Source organism: Lepidochelys kempii, chromosome 3, assembly GCF_965140265.1.
Source record: "Lepidochelys kempii isolate rLepKem1 chromosome 3, rLepKem1.hap2, whole genome shotgun sequence".
NCBI classification, from domain to species: domain Eukaryota; kingdom Metazoa; phylum Chordata; order Testudines; family Cheloniidae; genus Lepidochelys; species Lepidochelys kempii.
The window spans coordinates 21759569-21777130 of record NC_133258.1 but is presented as its reverse complement, the minus strand read 5'-3'; the positions used below and the strand labels follow the sequence as shown (position 1 = coordinate 21777130).

The following is a 17562-nucleotide window of genomic DNA, read 5'->3' as shown; positions in this document are numbered from 1 at the left end:
GTGGAGTCTCATGTAGAAACCTGTTCAACTACCTCTGTTCCTAAAGCCAAGTGTGTCTTACCACCATCTGCAAATCCAAGCCAGTTCCTGTGTGCTAGTAATCCCCACTGAGGCAATGGCCACCTATTTGAAGCCTCAAAATATCTGGTGCTATGTCTGCAGCCAAAAAAGCCAGAAACAGAGAAAAGCACAACTCTCAATCTGAGTATGGAGAAGGACTCAGACAGCAGGTTGGTTGTCTGAGCAGCTGTTGGCCTTTGACAGAGATTCAGGAGGCTCTGTTCCCAACTTCTGCTCAGTACTCAAACTGCTTTGCCTCTGAACTGTTTCTGGTTAAGAAAGTGCTTCTCCCTACTATTATGAAGTGAGAACATGCTAAACTTCCAGGGCCTACTCTTCAAATGCTCTTTCAGAGCTGAAGCTGCTTGCATTTGCTTTATGCTCTTGAGCAAGCTTCAAAGAAAGTAAATCCTGGAGTTCTGCATTATGGTTACATGTGACACTGAAAATGGGGAAGTAGGAAAGCTCCCGGGTAGGCTGACACAGTAGACCGCCAGTTATTTGCCAAAATGCCATTTATTGCATGTGTACAGATAACCAACTGAAGTATATTCCATTAAAATTAAATTTGTACCACTTAAATACAAAAAACTTTCTGTATGTCAATAACTCCAGCTATCCATTTAGATTACCAAAATATACAGAGTTATTCTTGGCCTGTAGAAAGGTTGGCAGTACAACTGAAGTTACCCCTTTTTTAAAAATAGTTTCCTGTGGTTTATGAGAAGAATTCTCATAGAAAAGCCTATTACCAGCATTTCTACATTCCTATACAAAGCAAAGAATTACAGTTATAATTAACACCATCTGGCTGTTGCATTAATTTATAAAAATTCAGTGTAAAAATAAAGGCAATAATGGACATCTCAGTTTTGTCTTTAAGAATGTTAACATACAGCTACATTCTACATCAAGGCAATCTCTTGTTCAGAGATGGAATGAAGCAAGTATTTTCTTGGTTTTGTTGAGAAATTGAGAAGGCACCAATTTACTCAATTAGCAATTCAGGAAGGACCTTCTACAATTCATTTAAGTTATTAAAAAACTGAATTGAATATGCAACACACATGCCTCGGTCAGCAAGAGTTCTTGGATCACTTCCTCTGGCTCGGCAATATAAATATTTACATCGTAAACACTCTCCTTCCCCTATACCTTCACTATGAGCAGAAAAAGTTATCAATTTGAAACAGGCTAACAAAAAACCCCTATCTGGCAAAGCAGAGGCAAGGTCTGTGTTGAAATTGAGATTTCCTTCAAACAAAGTTCCTATAAATTTGTTGTGTAAGATACACTGAAGTTAATGATATTGTACAAGCTACAACTGAATGCATCTACTCTTAGTATATTACATTAAAGACTATTGTATTTGAAAAACCCATTCACAAAACTGTACTTTCATCCAAACAAGAGACTTTTGGGAAGTGTTCCTGTTCTTAGGCCCATTCTAATCAGTAAACAACTCATGACTTGGCACCATAGGCTAGCTGGGTGATGCTGTGGCGATGACAATTATCCATTGCTAAAACCCACTCTACACTAAAACTGAAGACATTAATATTCAGACCCAATTATGTCAGAAGTTAGAGCTAGGCACTTATATAGTAGATATTAGTGTGAGCCTATAAACACCACAACCATTCTAAGGTGCAAGAAAGGATCAGTTTAGTTAATATGCTTCTCTGCTCCCTGGTCTGGCAGTACAAGAAGCCAGAGATGCTTGGTTTGCTCTGTCTTTTGTACCTGATGGGCCATGTACAGTACACAAGGTATGATGGCACTCATGGCAGACCTAGTTCAAAGTCACCACTACAAACTGACAATGCAGAGAGGTAGATAGCTAGGATATGGCACCAGTTGCCCATCAGAGTACCACACTGGTATAGAACACAGTAAGGTCTCTCTCATAATGACTTCATCATATTTGAGCCAGTAAGACTAGACTTGGCACTTACGTGCATCGTTTAGATATGGTTTGTTCCCAAAAGTCATATTTCTTGGTTTAACCTCAAAGGAGCAATTTATTTAAATTCTAGGTTAATTTTAATAGTACATTCATCCAACTGTTACAAAAATCCCAAACCCAGAGATCAAATACTTGTTTGCCTTGCCCCTTCACTCCTTTTTCCAGTTGACATCTTATGGCCACTATTAAGTGCTATGATCATGGCAACTAGAAAGAGTGCCAGAACCATGAGCTACCAGCTGTTGGTCTTTGTCAAATGCAGTAGAGACTTTCTAATACATGATACGCACAGTGGAGGCCATGAGAGTTTAACAAGGATCTTTAGCATGGATAATTTAAGCCTTGTTCGTGTTAATTCTTGCTGTTCTCCTAAAGGTCAATTATATACATACATTCCAGCTCTCCCTCATCTCCTTCCCTCCCAGGAGTCTTTAGATAAGCCAAAGCAAGTTTAGTGGCTTGCAGTCCCATGTTCCACTTTTTTTTTTTAAAAAAGTGGAATCTATATTTGTGCAACAAAGCTGGTTAGGTTCCAGGAATCCAGATGTAATTTATAGTTAGTTTCCAGTGGCAAGGGTTATATCTGATGATTGTACGGCTTGAGTTTAATGCACAAAAACCACAAGCAGGTTGTATGCAGGGACAGAAGAGTTCAAGAAAGAGGGGGAAGTGTTCTGAAGACTTGTGTTTATGCATAGAATTCTTCTTGTTTCTGTGGTTTTTGGTATCCTCCATTTGATTGTTTTGGTTCATCCAATGAATAGCTGCCTTCATCTTTTTTCTTCATTCTGTACAGCATAAATCCCACTAGGAATACCGCAAACAGCAGGCCTACTAGTCCTCCAGCAATGACACCTGTGGGGAGGCAAAAGTCACATTAGACACTATGCAGGAGTGAGACATTCTGACTGAAGTTGATTCCAGAGTTGGTTAGTAGGAGCAGAGACCAGTACTATAAAGGCATTTCATAATCAAGTGATGTAATAGGATCCAGAGAGTTTTCAAAAAAGTCAAATGGGTATTGGGTACTTCACTTTTTAAGCTTTCAATGGGAACTGAGCACCTAGCTGTCCTCTGAAAGCCTCCCCTACAGAGGCTCCAATTCCTTCCCAAAAAATGAAAGTTTGAAGATCCATGTTCCTTCCCCCATTACTTGAAGCCCACTGTACCTAAGTCATGACTCCTGCCAACAGGCTGTGCTCTAGTACTGCAAGAGATTTTACTCCATCCTTGCTTGGGAGTAGAAGCTTTTCCCTCAGTGTACCACCATGCACTTGAACAGGTACCTCAGAATAACCTGGATCGAAACTCTGCAGCAGCTTCATTTACATTACCAAGGATAGTCTTTACATGCTAGATCAGGTTTGATTTTACACTGTTCCCACATTCAATTTGCAACATGCCCATTTTTATTAGCAATACATTAATCTAGATATTGACTAGAAGAAGCTTGAGGATCTGGCATCTACATATTGTGCAGCACTGCCTTGATTTAGTGTTTTCAGGTTTCCAAACCTATCTTGAGCTCTGATAACTAGAGATTTTTAAAATAGAAAGCCTAGGTCCTGCAGTATTGGGTGGATCCTATAGCAGATTAGACAGCCACAGATTAGGAGGACTACACTGGACCTTCTATAGCATTCAGTGTATTCTGAAATACCTCCTAGAACTTCTTTTCTGTCCATTAACCCCTGGGAAGTTCCAGCAGCTTCAGCATCTCTTGAAGAGTCAGCCAGTTCAGATTCTGATGGTATTGTTCGTTCTTCACTAAAGATAAAGTCTCCCTGTGGGAAAGATATAGTGCAAGTCAGTCACATTTCAGCTCACTGATGAAGTTACTGAAAGTTTTACACTGACCTTGTTTTCTTATATTAGTAGTTTTTAATATTTCCCTTCAACTGATGGCAAAAGAATTTTCCCTACACCCAGCTGTTAACAGCTTATGATGCATCATAATAGAAACTAGTTCCACTCCACATATGAAGCTAAGTTACTACATTCCAGCACTGTTGTATAGCTTTAGCACTGGATATGGGAAAGATCTACATTTGAGATTGAAACTGTTAATTCTTACCTGATCCCCGGAGCCTTCTTCAGGAGATGGAGTTTCCCTATCATCTATAGGGTATATACCCCTGGTTAGAATTGTTGTAGTTGGAGAGTGAGCATCTTCCTCACTAATAGTGGTGAAGCTGGGATCAAGTGTTTCTTTAGAGACACCAGAGGAACTAGAACTATGGATACTAGGTTCCATTACATGGACTGTGCTTGACACTTGTGTAGTGGTTACTCTGACAGTAAGACTGTGAGTAGTTGGACTTCTTGTTGTTATGACTGCCTCATTTGTTGTAGGTTTCTCTACAGTTGAGCCCAGTTCGTGAGTTTCATCCTTAAGTGAAAAGACAGCCTCATCTGGCACCACATCACTAGTGGGGGATGATGATACCATTTCCTTTTCAGATGGATTTTCCGTGCCATCAACTGCAGGTTGGTGAACAGTTGCTCCAGTAGACATTGTTGATCTTGATGAAGAATTTGCATGTTCTAAGGGGATATTCCAGGCAGCCACAGAATGGTTGGTCAAGGGACCTACACAAGAATATTAAGCATTACTTGATGTACAGATGATTCAATAACAGACAAGTACAAGCAGTTCAGTATGTTGTGTGGTGTGCTAGCGTTATTAAAAAGGCAACTTACTGTAGGGCCCGGATTAGACCCAAAAGCAATTAGATTGCTTCAGTGCCCTGTCACCCTCAAAATCCATCCAAGATTGGATGCACTGGTTACTCAAGTACTGCCAAGTCAGTATGCCATTAGTCATTAGAAGTTGTTGCAAGGAGGGAAAGCAGTCCATCAAGGCCAAACATTCCTTTTTGTAACACACTGACCTGTAAGTCTGCTAGTGTTAACTACTTTTGATCGACTAGTAATTTAGAATTGCCCTGTGGGGCAGGGAGTCATGCAAGTCTGACAAAACTTAACTCATTTTACCCATCACTAAACTGATCTCAATACTCTTAGCCAGAAGACTCTTCAGCATGGCTTTCCACCTCTCCCCTACTCTCAACCCTACCAGTGAGGATATCCCATCCAAAAAATGGGTAGCTGGGAACAGGAAGAAGGGTATAGTCAGGAATGCTAAGTTTGACAGTGGCCAGACACCAGAAGTTAATAGTGGAGATTAATCTTACTGTAGGAAAGGGATTAGCATTTCACACCAGAAGGTGGTCTCCAGTCATTTTATCCTAATGGACCAGTTTGAGGAAGTTATTTCTTTTGGGGGAGCTGAAGTCTGGACCAGATTAAATAGGTATTAGTGGTGTATAGAAACTTGCACCCAGTTAGGGTCCCTAGCAGTTTTCTATGATCTGTATCATTGTACAGTAAGTTTAACCATTGTTTAATACCCAGATCATAAGTCTTCTGGAACATGAATTGTCTTATTTGGACAAGTCTAGCATAACAGAGAGCCGCATTGGGAATCTAGGAGCTGCCACAATAGAAATAGTGACCCAGCATTGGGGGTGCCTACCAGAGTCCAATTTCATTGAAGGCCTCCTTTGACACTATGGGGTATATGGTCATGCCCATGGGAAGTCACTACTAGAGGAAGTTGATAGTCTAGGGAGGTCTGCCAGGAGTCCAGAGCTTCAGCAGCCTAAGTAAAATTTCTCATCCAGCTCCTTCCCTCCCTCATAATTGAGGCAGATAGATGGGATAACTTCTTTAACACCTATGCTTTGTTTCCTTCACTTGCTCCATGAATGCATGAGCCACTACAGTGGTTTCACATGAGTGGCCTGCAAGAGCCAGACATCACCATTAATATTACAAGTCAGACATGGGTAGGACATCTTTGTAGACATCTCTGGGATCCCCTGTTTATTCCCCACAAGGAGCAGATAATTGAGAATTGAAGTGGGCTTCCAGAAAGCATCTGCTTGTGCTTAAGAGGTAAAACAGCCTAAAGTGACTCTCAGGAGCACGGTGCTCCTGCAAAGCTGCTCCTGAAGAGAAAGTCATTGAGTTACCTTGCTCTAGGGAAACAGCAGCCAGGACATACCTTTGCCAAGCTGTACACCGAAAGTCATGACCTTGAAGAATTTATGACAACTGAGCATTTTAAAAAAAGCCACCAAAAAACCAAAAACACAAAGACAACCCACCCAAATCTACTCACCAGAACCAGAGCCAGAGAAAGCATCATCATCATCATCACCAGATGAGTCCAGGTCTTCAGGAGGAAGGTTTACATTTGTAGTTTGCTTTAAAGAGAAAAAGGACCACATTTGTGAACAGAGTAGCACAAGAGTGATTTTTATTTTATTTTATTACTACTCTATAGAAAAAGTGCACCACCAAAAAACAAGTCAGCATTTGTTGCTATTCAGTTCATAAGAATGGCCATACTTTCTGGGCTGATTACATATCAAGTCACACTGAAAACAGTCTCTTTAGTTCTGGGTTTTATTCAATTGCAGGTGCATACATGAAGGAGCCCATCATACTAGAGGCAAGTAAAGTGCCATATGCATCCGGAATGAAGATTCTATTCTTCTTGGACAATCGCAACCAGATTTATCAGTCCACTACTCTTGATCTAGGTGGATTGCTGTACAATAGTTATCCTGCAAATGCAGCAGAATGCTTGTTTCAAACCCAAGAGAAATGGACTAATTGGAGGAACATCAATGACTTTTTTTTGAGCTGCCTTCCAGAAGAGAGGGAAAATATTTGCTAGGCAAGGCAGACTCGTTTACATGAATGCTGTTAATTGAGAATGTAAATTTATGCTTTCCATGCAAGATCTCATCTACTTATTCTTCGATGAGATTCCCCCTTATATCACCCACCACGCTTTCCAAGATGGACAAGAGTTTTGAAAAAAATCAATTTTCTGTAAGTTTGTTTTTTAAATAAACCTGTTGAAAATGAAATCTAAATTTAATACAACATGTTAAGGCTTAAGCTTATTATAAATCGTAAATGTGAAACACGTTTTGATGAGCACTTATGTACCAAACATACTTAACGTTTTATTTTATTAAACAAAACAACGTATATGCTGTTTAACTAAATTCTAGTTACCATCCTAATGCAACTTGACAAATCCTGAGCAAAAAGTTGATTTAGTGAATAAGCAATATTCACCATTTTCCAACATATTAAGTGTACACAAATATGAAAACATTAAGCTATAATTTAATATATAATTCTAATTGGTCCTCTTAGCTAGCAAGATGTGCCAAATCTTGTGTAAAGGCTCTAGCAGCTGTAAGTCAACATGCTTTAACGCACCTCTTTAGAAAAAGTACTGAAGTACAATGGAAGAGTTGATTAAAATCAATTTTTTTTTTTTTTTAATTGAGGCTTCCCACTTGGGGATACTATTGAATTTATTGGAGGAGAGTTTTGGCCCAGACAGGTGTTCAGAGGGCACCTTCCTACTGAAGGCTCAGCATGCAGGTAGAGATCTGCATTTGTGCATACAGGCAGTTGCGGCAAAGGTGACTAGTGGACTTTGATCCTTTTTAAAAAAAAACTTTAACACCATGAAATTAACATGAAAGCTTCTTAAAGCACAGCCAAGAGTTTACCTGAGCGCAGAACTAAACGAGGAACAGTTTATTACAAGAGCAGGAGAGTTATGTATGAGGGTATTCTAGTTATGACATTCTTACCCCCAAGTATGACCAGTGTTTCAGTAGGTCTGGTTAGACAATGGCCATCCTGGGAACACAAGACAAATAGTACAAATAGAAAAGCCAGGTTTTGGTACTGACATGCTACTCAAGGAATTGCCAGCCTTTTCAGACACAGCAAAGTCTAACTAGACATTTAATCTGCATGTTGATTCAGAGACTGTCTGTAGACATTGACTAGTTCAGTTTTTGATCAAGAAAAGGGATTACACTGTTCAGACAGTGCACACACCTCATGGTCAAGATTTCTCCATGACCTTTTAATTGCAGTTCGATTCTACCCAAACAGGAAGCCTTTAATCCCACTGACTAATCAGAGTAGCACAATGTAGGTGGAGTTACACTGCTGTGCCTGAAGGCTGAAAGTAAGTTACTAACTTAACAGCATGGCCATCTGCGTACTGAATGAAGTACAGGATACTGCTTTCTGGTAGCCACAGAAGTAGTACTAGATCGTGAATGTTACTATTTGAGTACTTCCCCATCAGTCACTGCGGGCTATTCAGCTACAGCTGCAGCCCACAAAGGCAGGCTGGGCACAAGTGTGTTACAGTCCCCTTCCCCACCACAAGAGTTCTAGCCAAGGTGTTACTGTCAGAACTCACATGGCACCACTGTGCTCCAAACACCTAATACAGTCTTTGATGAACCATATGACTGAAGCTTATGAACATAACACTGATCCATTTGTGTGTGTGTGATATACTGCTGAAATGATCTTTTGCTATTCATCTTGAATGCATACATGTTTTTGGTAGTGGGATTGCCACAGCTAACATGCCATCAATACAGTATGCAACTACATCATTGTAAAAACTATCTTCTTTGAGAGAGGTCATGATTCACTGTCACTGAAGAGACTATCAGTAGCAAATAGCTTGTAACTATCTTTCCAGGTGGTTATATTCTTGTTTTGAACACACATGGCACCAGCTTGCATTAGTTTGTGAGCAAAGCATGCCAATCTTACACAAGCCCAAACACCCTAGTGCCTTTATGGGTTAGAGTACCTTAAAATAGAGTCTCTTGTCGTCTGGATAAATAGATGGAGTATTTAGTACTGTTCTGTTTCACACCATTATGCTAAAGACACTTGCAAGTTGCAGCTACAGAGTCTTTCATACCTGCCAGAATACAGACTTCTGACTATTAAAATGAATTGTGAGAAGTAGTGGCTGGAGTTCCGTAGACCGTTGGTGATCTCACCCCACCCACACCTCAGTGAAAGTGAGGATTTTACAGGAGGCTTGTGGGGGTGGGGTAGCTCAGTTAATGATTTTTACTGGTTGTAGCAGCCTATGGTGGAGTCAAGATTTTGTAGAAGTCCTTTAGTTAGATGAAAGATTATTTGTATCCCATTCTTATAACTCCCTAGTGGAGATCAGTATTATATTGTAGTCTGTTAAAGTTAAACTCTTCAGAGTCAACCGTACTGGAACACTAAAGATCCATCACTGACTATTGGCAGGGAAGGATTACATTTTTAATCGTTAAGTTCCAATATGTGTCAATTCTGCCATCCAAGCACCAAGGAAAAATGTTTTGAGAGTCAAAATTTGCAGACTGGCAAAAAAGAAAAGTGCTGTCTGAGTGAGACCTTAGTGATCTTTTGACATGAAGTTGAAATGTATTTTACAGTTAAACATTGAATCTCAACATCTGTCATTCAATTTGATACTCCCCCCATAATTTCCTACAACTGTGAAAGTTTACATTAATAAGGTATTAATGCTTATTTTTAATATCTGCCAACTACAAAAAGATAAATATCATTATGCCAAGCCTAATTACCTGGAGTAATGCTGCTATGTTGACATGTTTGTTTCTCCCAACTTATAATTCTGCTGCATACTGGGGCTGCCCACCTTGCAGTCCCATTTTAGGCACATGTATCCTAAAAACCTAGCTAGTCTATTACTGACATGATCATCAATTCCCAGCTTATCAGACAGGCTGGAGAAAATGTTTGATGTTCAGTGTGAAAACTGGAAATGGCCAATAGCAATCACAAAGGAGTTATTGGGAATAGATTGAACAGTTAACTCACAAAAACAGTTGAACAAATCCACTCTTACTTTCATGCAATTCATCTACAAATGCTGGGGGCAGTAACTCTGTTGGAAGGACTGGCTTTGTACGACAGCCATTTGAAAAGCTTTTTAGCTTGACGTGGATACTAGTGGAAGATTATCTTCATCACACTCACTAAGAGAAATGTGTGAGTTTGTTAGAGACCAGTGTTAGAATTAATATCCTGAGTGGGACTAACTCTATCCTCTGCTGCTCAAAGCCACAGGCCTGCAGGATGCTCAGATGGATAGAGAGATTTCAGATTATTTTTCTGCCATCTAACACCGTCAGCCACCTTCAGGCTTGTTTGAACGTACACAAAGTTATGCATGGAGATGTTAACGAAAGGCGTCCTGTGGGACTAGGTTTGCAAAGGGGTTAAGGGAGACCTCTGTAAGGTCTGGTGCAGTCATTACTTATAATAGTGAAGGTATTTGTGTCCAAATCAGACAGTCTTGGCCACTGTGTGGTCTTGCTGCACCAGTTTATGGTTGCTTTAGCCAGACTGCTCCAAGGTAGCACAGGCCCGATGGTACGTGAGCTCCAATACTGAGTTTGGATGTCATAAGTGACTGACGTTAGCAAGGGAACGTAGTCATTTCCAAATGAGCAAACTCAGCTAACACTCAAACCTAGGCCAGCCAAAAGGCTAATGGGAGCTGCATTGGCAATCCAGTTGCTTTTCCTAAGAACCAAGGAAAAGAGCATTTCAGAGGCAACCCATGTGCAACTGTTGCACTTTGAACAAGGACCCTCTAGACAGTGTCTTCTCTATCAACTACTATAAAGTGAGCAAGAGAGACCAGATGCATTTGGAGGGGGACCATCCAAATAACGCAAGGGACACGTTAAAATTCCTGGGCTACATAAAAACATCCACCACTACTAGTACCAATGGTGTACAAGTTTCCTACATATAGGCAAGGCCAAGGCTTCCAGGGGTGGTTGCGGGAGGGAGAACGGGGCAGGAGTCATACAGCTCTCCCTGTGTCCCTTAATTACTTTGGCTACTGGGGAAAGCAGAGCTGCTCTTTAGCTCACCATGAAAATTAGAGGTTACAAACACTTGCACTGGAGAACAGATAAGTGTCTAGAGATAGCATATACATTCACTATGTTTCACAGCAGGTATGTGGCACAAATTGGATAGTGAAGGTAACTATTAGAACAAGCTATGAGGGAAGTGGTGACTCTCCATTGCTTGACAAACTTCAAATCAAGACTGGATGCCTTTCTTCAAGAGATGCTTTAACGATGAGATTCTATGGCTTGCGTTATGCAGGTCTGACTAGATGATCCTATGTCCCTGCTGGCCTTAAGTAAATAAAATCTATGAGCCTGCTCAGTTTCCAAAACTTAATGAGTACAAGACCATTTTAGAATTGAGAGCTCTTTGGAAAAATCAAAGCCTTTAAGTGCTGGTCTATGTTGGAGGGGAAGGGGGTGCTGCATGGCGAGCTAAGTCTGTGTAAGTTACTCAACTTCAGCTACAAAAAACATAGCTGAAGTTGACATATGAGGTCTTCACTGCAGTAGACCAACTGCTGACTCTCCCCTATTGGCTCCACCTACACTTCTCACTCCAGTGGAGTACCAGAGTCAATGGGAGAGTGCTCGGCAGTTGATTTATCGCATCTTCACTAGATACAATAAATTGACCCCTGCTGGATCGATCACTCCAGAGGTAAGTGTAGACATGCCCTAAGTCTTGGCTCCAGAGCTTGATTTAGCACTAGCTGGTTTTGAGTACTGAAGCCAGTAAAGTGCTTGAAGACAATCCCAGCATCTTCATTGTCAAGATGTGGATGTAAAAAGTCTGTATATGGGGCCAGGAATCTATAGGGCAGGGAAACAGGTTTATTGACTTGGGCCTCTGAAAGGGAGTCTGCCCCCTATGGAATCCCTAGTCTTTCTGCTTTAGGTCATATCAACTTTACCTGTTATCAGTAGTGCTCCAGAGCTGACAAGGTCCCTTTCAAAGGTTACTATCCTGTACAAAATACAAGGAAAAGCCAAACCAAAAACCCTACAAACAAACTGAAGCGGTTTGTGTCTGTTTGCTTTGGGAACAGGAAGTCAAAGAAATTCCAGCATAAGGGTTGGATCCTCTCCCCCTTACTGGCAGATAAACATTTAACTCCTCACTCCCCATCTCCACTTTTGATGGTTCCTACTGGAAGGCTACTGTTCCCTTTTCCTTGAGGGGAGGTTCTTATTTACACTGAAGAAAGATCTCATGTTTCATGCTTGTGGCTGTGAGCAGTGTGTGTTTTTTTTAAAATGTAGCCATTGGTATACTTAACTATTCCAACTCTGTCAGTGAGAAGACAGCATGGGTTTGCGGTCTTTGTCTTGCTAAGACAGCAAAGAGGATCTAGGACCTATTCCAATATAGGGCAGGCCAGCCCACCAGTGAACTCAGGATTTAATCCTAAAAGGTGTCAGGCTGTCTCCATTTACACTAGAGAAACCCCAGTAATTTGCAGTTGCATGGTGAGAGGAGAGTAGGATTTGGCTTGTCTTACAAAGAAGAGGCTGTGCAACAGGAAAGTGTCATGTTTTCTACATGATCCAGTTTGGTATGAATTGATGAGCTATGGCTTCCAAGACTGACATTATGAGCCATCCAGTTCTACTCGGTTTATAATAGAAATACTCCTTCTAGCTGGTTGTCCGCATTTTCAGAATTGCATTTCAGCTGTTACATGCGACACTGAGGTCTGATCAGCATTATCTTTCCCTACTGGAAATTATCAGTGAGCCAAGAACTAGCAAGTTAAACATTAAGCTGCTGAGCTGTTAGGTCCAAGGTAGATTAACTTGTGGCACACTGTAGCATGCACCAATATCAGAGGTTGTTAGACCAGCAGACAAGTCACTACATACATCTCAGGGGCCACATGGCTTTACACAAAAAAAGTGAGCAGAGGGATTCCAAGGGGAGTATTTTCTTTTAAACAAAAACTAAATTCCTCAATTCAGCATGTGCAAAATAAACATAATCTAGACACTGCCTTCAGATCCTCCATGGCTTTCTGGCCAACCAGAGCTACTTAGTCACATACAGGCCAGTGGCTGCTATTCCCACCCCCAGCTCATTCCTATTGGATTTTAGAGGTCAAATGTGGATGTAGCTTTGTGTTAGAAAGATACCTTCTGAATTAAGTGAGCAAAACTTAAGGGTCATTCAAATGCTGCCCTTCTTAGGGGTATGCCTTCACTACAGGAGTAACTGGGGTGACTGGCATTCAGATTAGCCTGTTGACTGTGCAGCTATAATGCAAAATCCTACCCTAGTTACAGTGTCTTCATGGTGCCATGCTCCCATGTGTGTCACCTGGACTGCTAAGTGCATCCCAGAGTTCTTGAGCTGCAGTATGCCGAGCTGCTCTGTGAGTTGTAGGAGAACTTCTGTCCTGAGCAGGTGGGGTGGGCAGGCAAGATTATGAGCAAGACATTTTCTCGTCATTGAGTAATTTAACTTGTGTCCTCACTACAATGAGTGGGTCACCAGTCTCAGGGAAAGCAGCACACAGGCTTTAACCTATATACCCCCAGTTGGGCCAGCTAGCCTGGGTTAAAGCAACAAACTTGAATGAGAAAGTAGATGGGGAGGATTGAGGCAACACCCAAGAGCCTGAGCTAGCTCTGCCCTGGAAGCTGACTAGGCACCAAATTGTTCCTAGTTGTAGGAGAAGGGTGTGGACTGCTCTGTGTTATGGTTGGGACATGCAGGCTGCCTTTTACTGCCAGATTCAAGCAGCAGAGCCTGCATGTTTAAGAATGAACTAGAATGAGAAACTTTCACTGCAATATGGAAACTTAAGTTGCTCAGGAGGAAGAGAAATCAGAATGTCTTTCTAGAAAGACATCCCTAGAGTACCAGCAGCATCTTTCATACAGTGTGTTTTATCTTTTGATTGTGCCTCTTATAATCCCCTGGCTCATTTTCCTATTAGTAGCTTGTTCAGATAGGATGAGAAAGCCACACCAGTATAACTGCAAGTGTTTACTTAAGCTAAAGGAGTTCAGAATGTCCACATGGCTTTTAGAACCAGTTTGACTTGGTGTAAGAATGGCTCATTTCAATTTAGTTCAAGTTAATTAGGAAGAGGTTTAGCTAAACCAGAATAAACCACGTGCACCAGAGAGCAGTGTTCACACTGCATGTTGCACCAGTTAAACTGTTACCTTAACCCCTTGCCCCCAGCCCCAAGCCCACTCCTGCACTTCAAACCCATTGCCCCCAGCCTGTACTCAAAGCCAGAGCCCTCACCCCCTCCCACACCCCAACCCCCTGCCCCAGCTTCATGAGAGTGAGTGAGGGAGGGAGGGTGGGGGACAGCAAGTGACAGAAGGAGGGAGGATGGAATGAGTGGGGGCAGGGCCTCAGAAAAGGGGGCAGGGCAAGGAAGTTTGGTTTTGTGCAATTAGGAAGTTGGCAACCCTAGTGTGTGCTCTGGGACTGCAAGACACTCCCATCCCTCAGACAGGGGATGTACATTAAGTTGCAGGTGCAGTTCTCCCTCCCATACAGGGTTTTCATCAGTCTCTGAACAAGAGCAAGCTCGACCTTCGCTGCAATGGCTGCAGCGTCTGTTGAAGTCAGTGGGAGTTACACCCCTTTACACTAGACCCAAGTTTCATCCAGTGCCCCTTCTACAGAACAGGTGAAATAAGTCAGGGCAAGTTATACAAGCCACACCCTGATGCATCAGGTCTCCACAGTTAGGCTACTGCCACCTGTAGAAGCCACCCTCCCCCCTAGAAAATGGCATGAAGTCCTCAAGCAAGTGTACTACACCAACCTATCACCCAGGGCAGGCGGTGGGGAGAATAAGTGGCCCATGCAGATTACTAGCACTAGAGCAGAATATATTTTCTTTTCGTTTAGCTTGGACATTAGCAAGAGATTGCATGAGGAAGGTGACCAAAATGACTTGTAAGGATTTATTTAATCTGAAATGGGCACAAGCTGTAATTTTTGCATCAGAAATAGTTAAAGGTACTCTTAATTTATATATGGCATGTCTTACATGTTTGTACAATGCCTAGCACAACAGGGGCCCTTATCCATGACTACAGCCCTTAAGAACTTACTTTTACAGGCATTCGATAGACAACTGCTCAATACTTCAGCCTTTCAAATGCTGTTGTACCTCTGTTTTTCTGCTGCCATCAGCCCATGCTTCCTGCATACTATGTTCAGCACTAGAGGACCACCAATATTTGCTAGTCATTGCAGAACCAGGAAAGTCTGTCCTAGCAAACAGTGTCTGCTCACAGCTAGGTCAACTGCAGTGCAATTAATGCATCACTGCTATTGATGAGTCATGCTGTTGAGTCACCCACATTCAGAGAAGTGGATCACTTAATACCATGGAAGACTTCATCTAGCCTAATCTCTTACCCTACTTTAGAAGGGCTCTGAGCTTCATGATCAGATCTCTCAGGGGTCTATGGTAAAGTAGCTAGAGTTTCTCCACTTCTGCAGATTCAGGTTGGGGTCCTCTTGGTAGCAAACCCCAATCACTTCATGTAGCCTGTCAGGTGTGAACTGAAGTCTCAGGCTGGTTCCTTGCTGGAAACATACACACATCCCAGAAGCCACAGCCATACATGTCCCCTTCACTTTAGGAGTTACTAGGTGACATTTTCTGGCCTGTGCTAGGCAGCTGGCCAGTTTTGATTAACTTAGTGGTTCCTTCTGGTCCTAGAAGTATTGACCCAGCATCTCTCTGCTGCCAGCTGCAGAAGAGAGACCAAAGTTAGCAAGAAGTCTCCTCTGATCTATCAAGGGACATATTCCCCAGATCAAAAGGAATGCATGCCAATAACCTTGCAGGGGGGGAAAATGGGCTACCTGGATGATCTAGGTCCTCTAGCATTTATCAAGCCTCTGGGCAAACTCTTCACCTGCCTTTTACTCACTGCCAGTCATCTAACAGGTCATTTGACTATAAATACCTAAAAATAACCTTAAAATGGTTTTTATACAATGGGTATATCAGAGTATTCAGTGACAGGACATTTAATCAGTTCAGAGCCCCAGGGATACTGTCAAAATTCTCAGCTGGTGAGGCTTACCACAGAGGTCTTCAACCAAGTCAGCCACTGCTTTGGTAGTTACCTTTCTTGTAAAGGACTTAAATATCCTGAATCCATTTAAGTTTCCATAGTTAGACTGCATATATAATCAGTCAGTAATTTACATAGTAAAAATCTGCATTCTAGAATTTCACACCCCAGAGACAACTTCAGTCACTAATGTTATGGATGTGCCATCTAAGCCTACAAGTGCAGTGTTATTACTTATTGTATGTTGAGCGTTTTGTCCAGTTAAGTGTCAAGTTTAGTTTAAGTTACTCAAGCAGTGGAGCAAACATACAACAAGGCTAAGATTGTGATTTTTTTTTTTTTAAACTAAAAGTGAGAGACAGAGAGGTCATGGGCAATAAAGTAAAATAATCCATGACTTTTACTAAAAATATGCATGACAAAATGGGTAACCCCTAGGGCTGCCCATACCATTGGGGGGTGCCCAGGGCACTCCCAGAGCATTCCCTCCGCTGCCTGTGGCAGCTGGGAGCTTGGGGCCCTGCAGTTTCCAGCCACCACAGGCAATGTGGGGGACCCTGCAGCAGCTCTCGGGTGCTGTGGGCTCAAGTCACAGAAGTATCTGGAAATTATGGATTCCATAACAATCGTAGCCCTACCCATGAGCTACAACAGTACATCTTACGAGTTTTCTGATCTTAAGTCTTCCCTTCAGTATCATCATGAGCTCTAGGGCAGTGGCTCTCAAATTTTCCAAATGACTGTCCCCCATTCAGGAGTCTGATTGGTCTTGTTCACCCCAAGTTTCATCTCCCTTAAAAAGAGCACTGCTACAAAAAAACCCCAAAACTAGACAAAAGTGTCACAGCACTTAAGTCACTGAAAATTTGCTCACTCATTTTCTCTGTATGAAATTTTAGTTTGTATGGACTTCGTTAGTGGATTTTATATAGTCTGTTGTAAAACTAGGCAAATATCTAGAATGGATGTACCCCCAGAAGTCCTCTGTGTACCCCCTGAGGTATGTATACCTCTGGTTAACCACCACTGCTCTAGGGTGGCCCAACCATGTCCAGTATAAAGGGTCCTTCAGGCCCCTTAGCCAAGGCCCACATGCAATATTAGAGTGCCTTAGAACACTTCCCAGTGCTTTTGCAAGCCGGTTTGTTGATGTGTTTCTAGAATAAGTGAAATGCTGTATTCAAGTGCTTGGTAAGCCACCTTTTGGTACTTCCTCGTCTCTGACTAGACAACCCAGCTGTCAGTGGCCTCTAACTGATGAAGAGTTCCAGTTTGCACAGTCACTGTCTTGACAGTGCCTGCCTAACCTCCTCCACAGCCCCATTCCAAATACAGTGAGCTGTATACAGTATATATACACAAGTATATAAGTGGCTCACAAAAGCTTATGCTCAAATAAATGTTAGAAAAGGAGTACTTGTGGCATCTTAGACTTTTTGCTTCATAGAACAGCTATTCTCTGAGGCTATTTAGGCATCTCAGATTATCACCCAGGCCTCTAATGCAGGCAAGGTGTTGCCCCCACAACATCACATTTATATGCAGGCTTGTGGGACAACTGTTTGCACTCAACCACCTGATTTGTGGATGCAGTTAGTTGCCAGGCTGCAAAAGCAAAGGCTGGCTTTGACAGTGGAGTCAGACATCCAGATTTCCACCATGATTTGCTTCAAGAAAGTGGAG

At 42.0% G+C, this 17562-nt stretch overlaps 1 protein-coding gene across 1 annotated transcript in view; it reads right to left on the bottom strand.

The window, feature by feature from the left end:
• Positions 1 to 557: 557 nt before the first annotated feature.
• SDC1 (syndecan 1) overlaps positions 558 to 17562 on the bottom strand; it is a 33653-nt gene continuing 16648 nt past the window's right edge. The window contains exons 2-5 of the mRNA XM_073335934.1: positions 6210 to 6294; positions 4101 to 4615; positions 3687 to 3810; positions 558 to 2881 (exon numbers count right to left, since the gene is read on the bottom strand). Coding sequence (XP_073192035.1) covers positions 2715 to 2881; positions 3687 to 3810; positions 4101 to 4615; positions 6210 to 6294 — 891 coding nt within the window. The 3' untranslated portion in view covers positions 558 to 2714. The remainder of the gene's footprint in view (positions 2882 to 3686; positions 3811 to 4100; positions 4616 to 6209; positions 6295 to 17562) is intronic.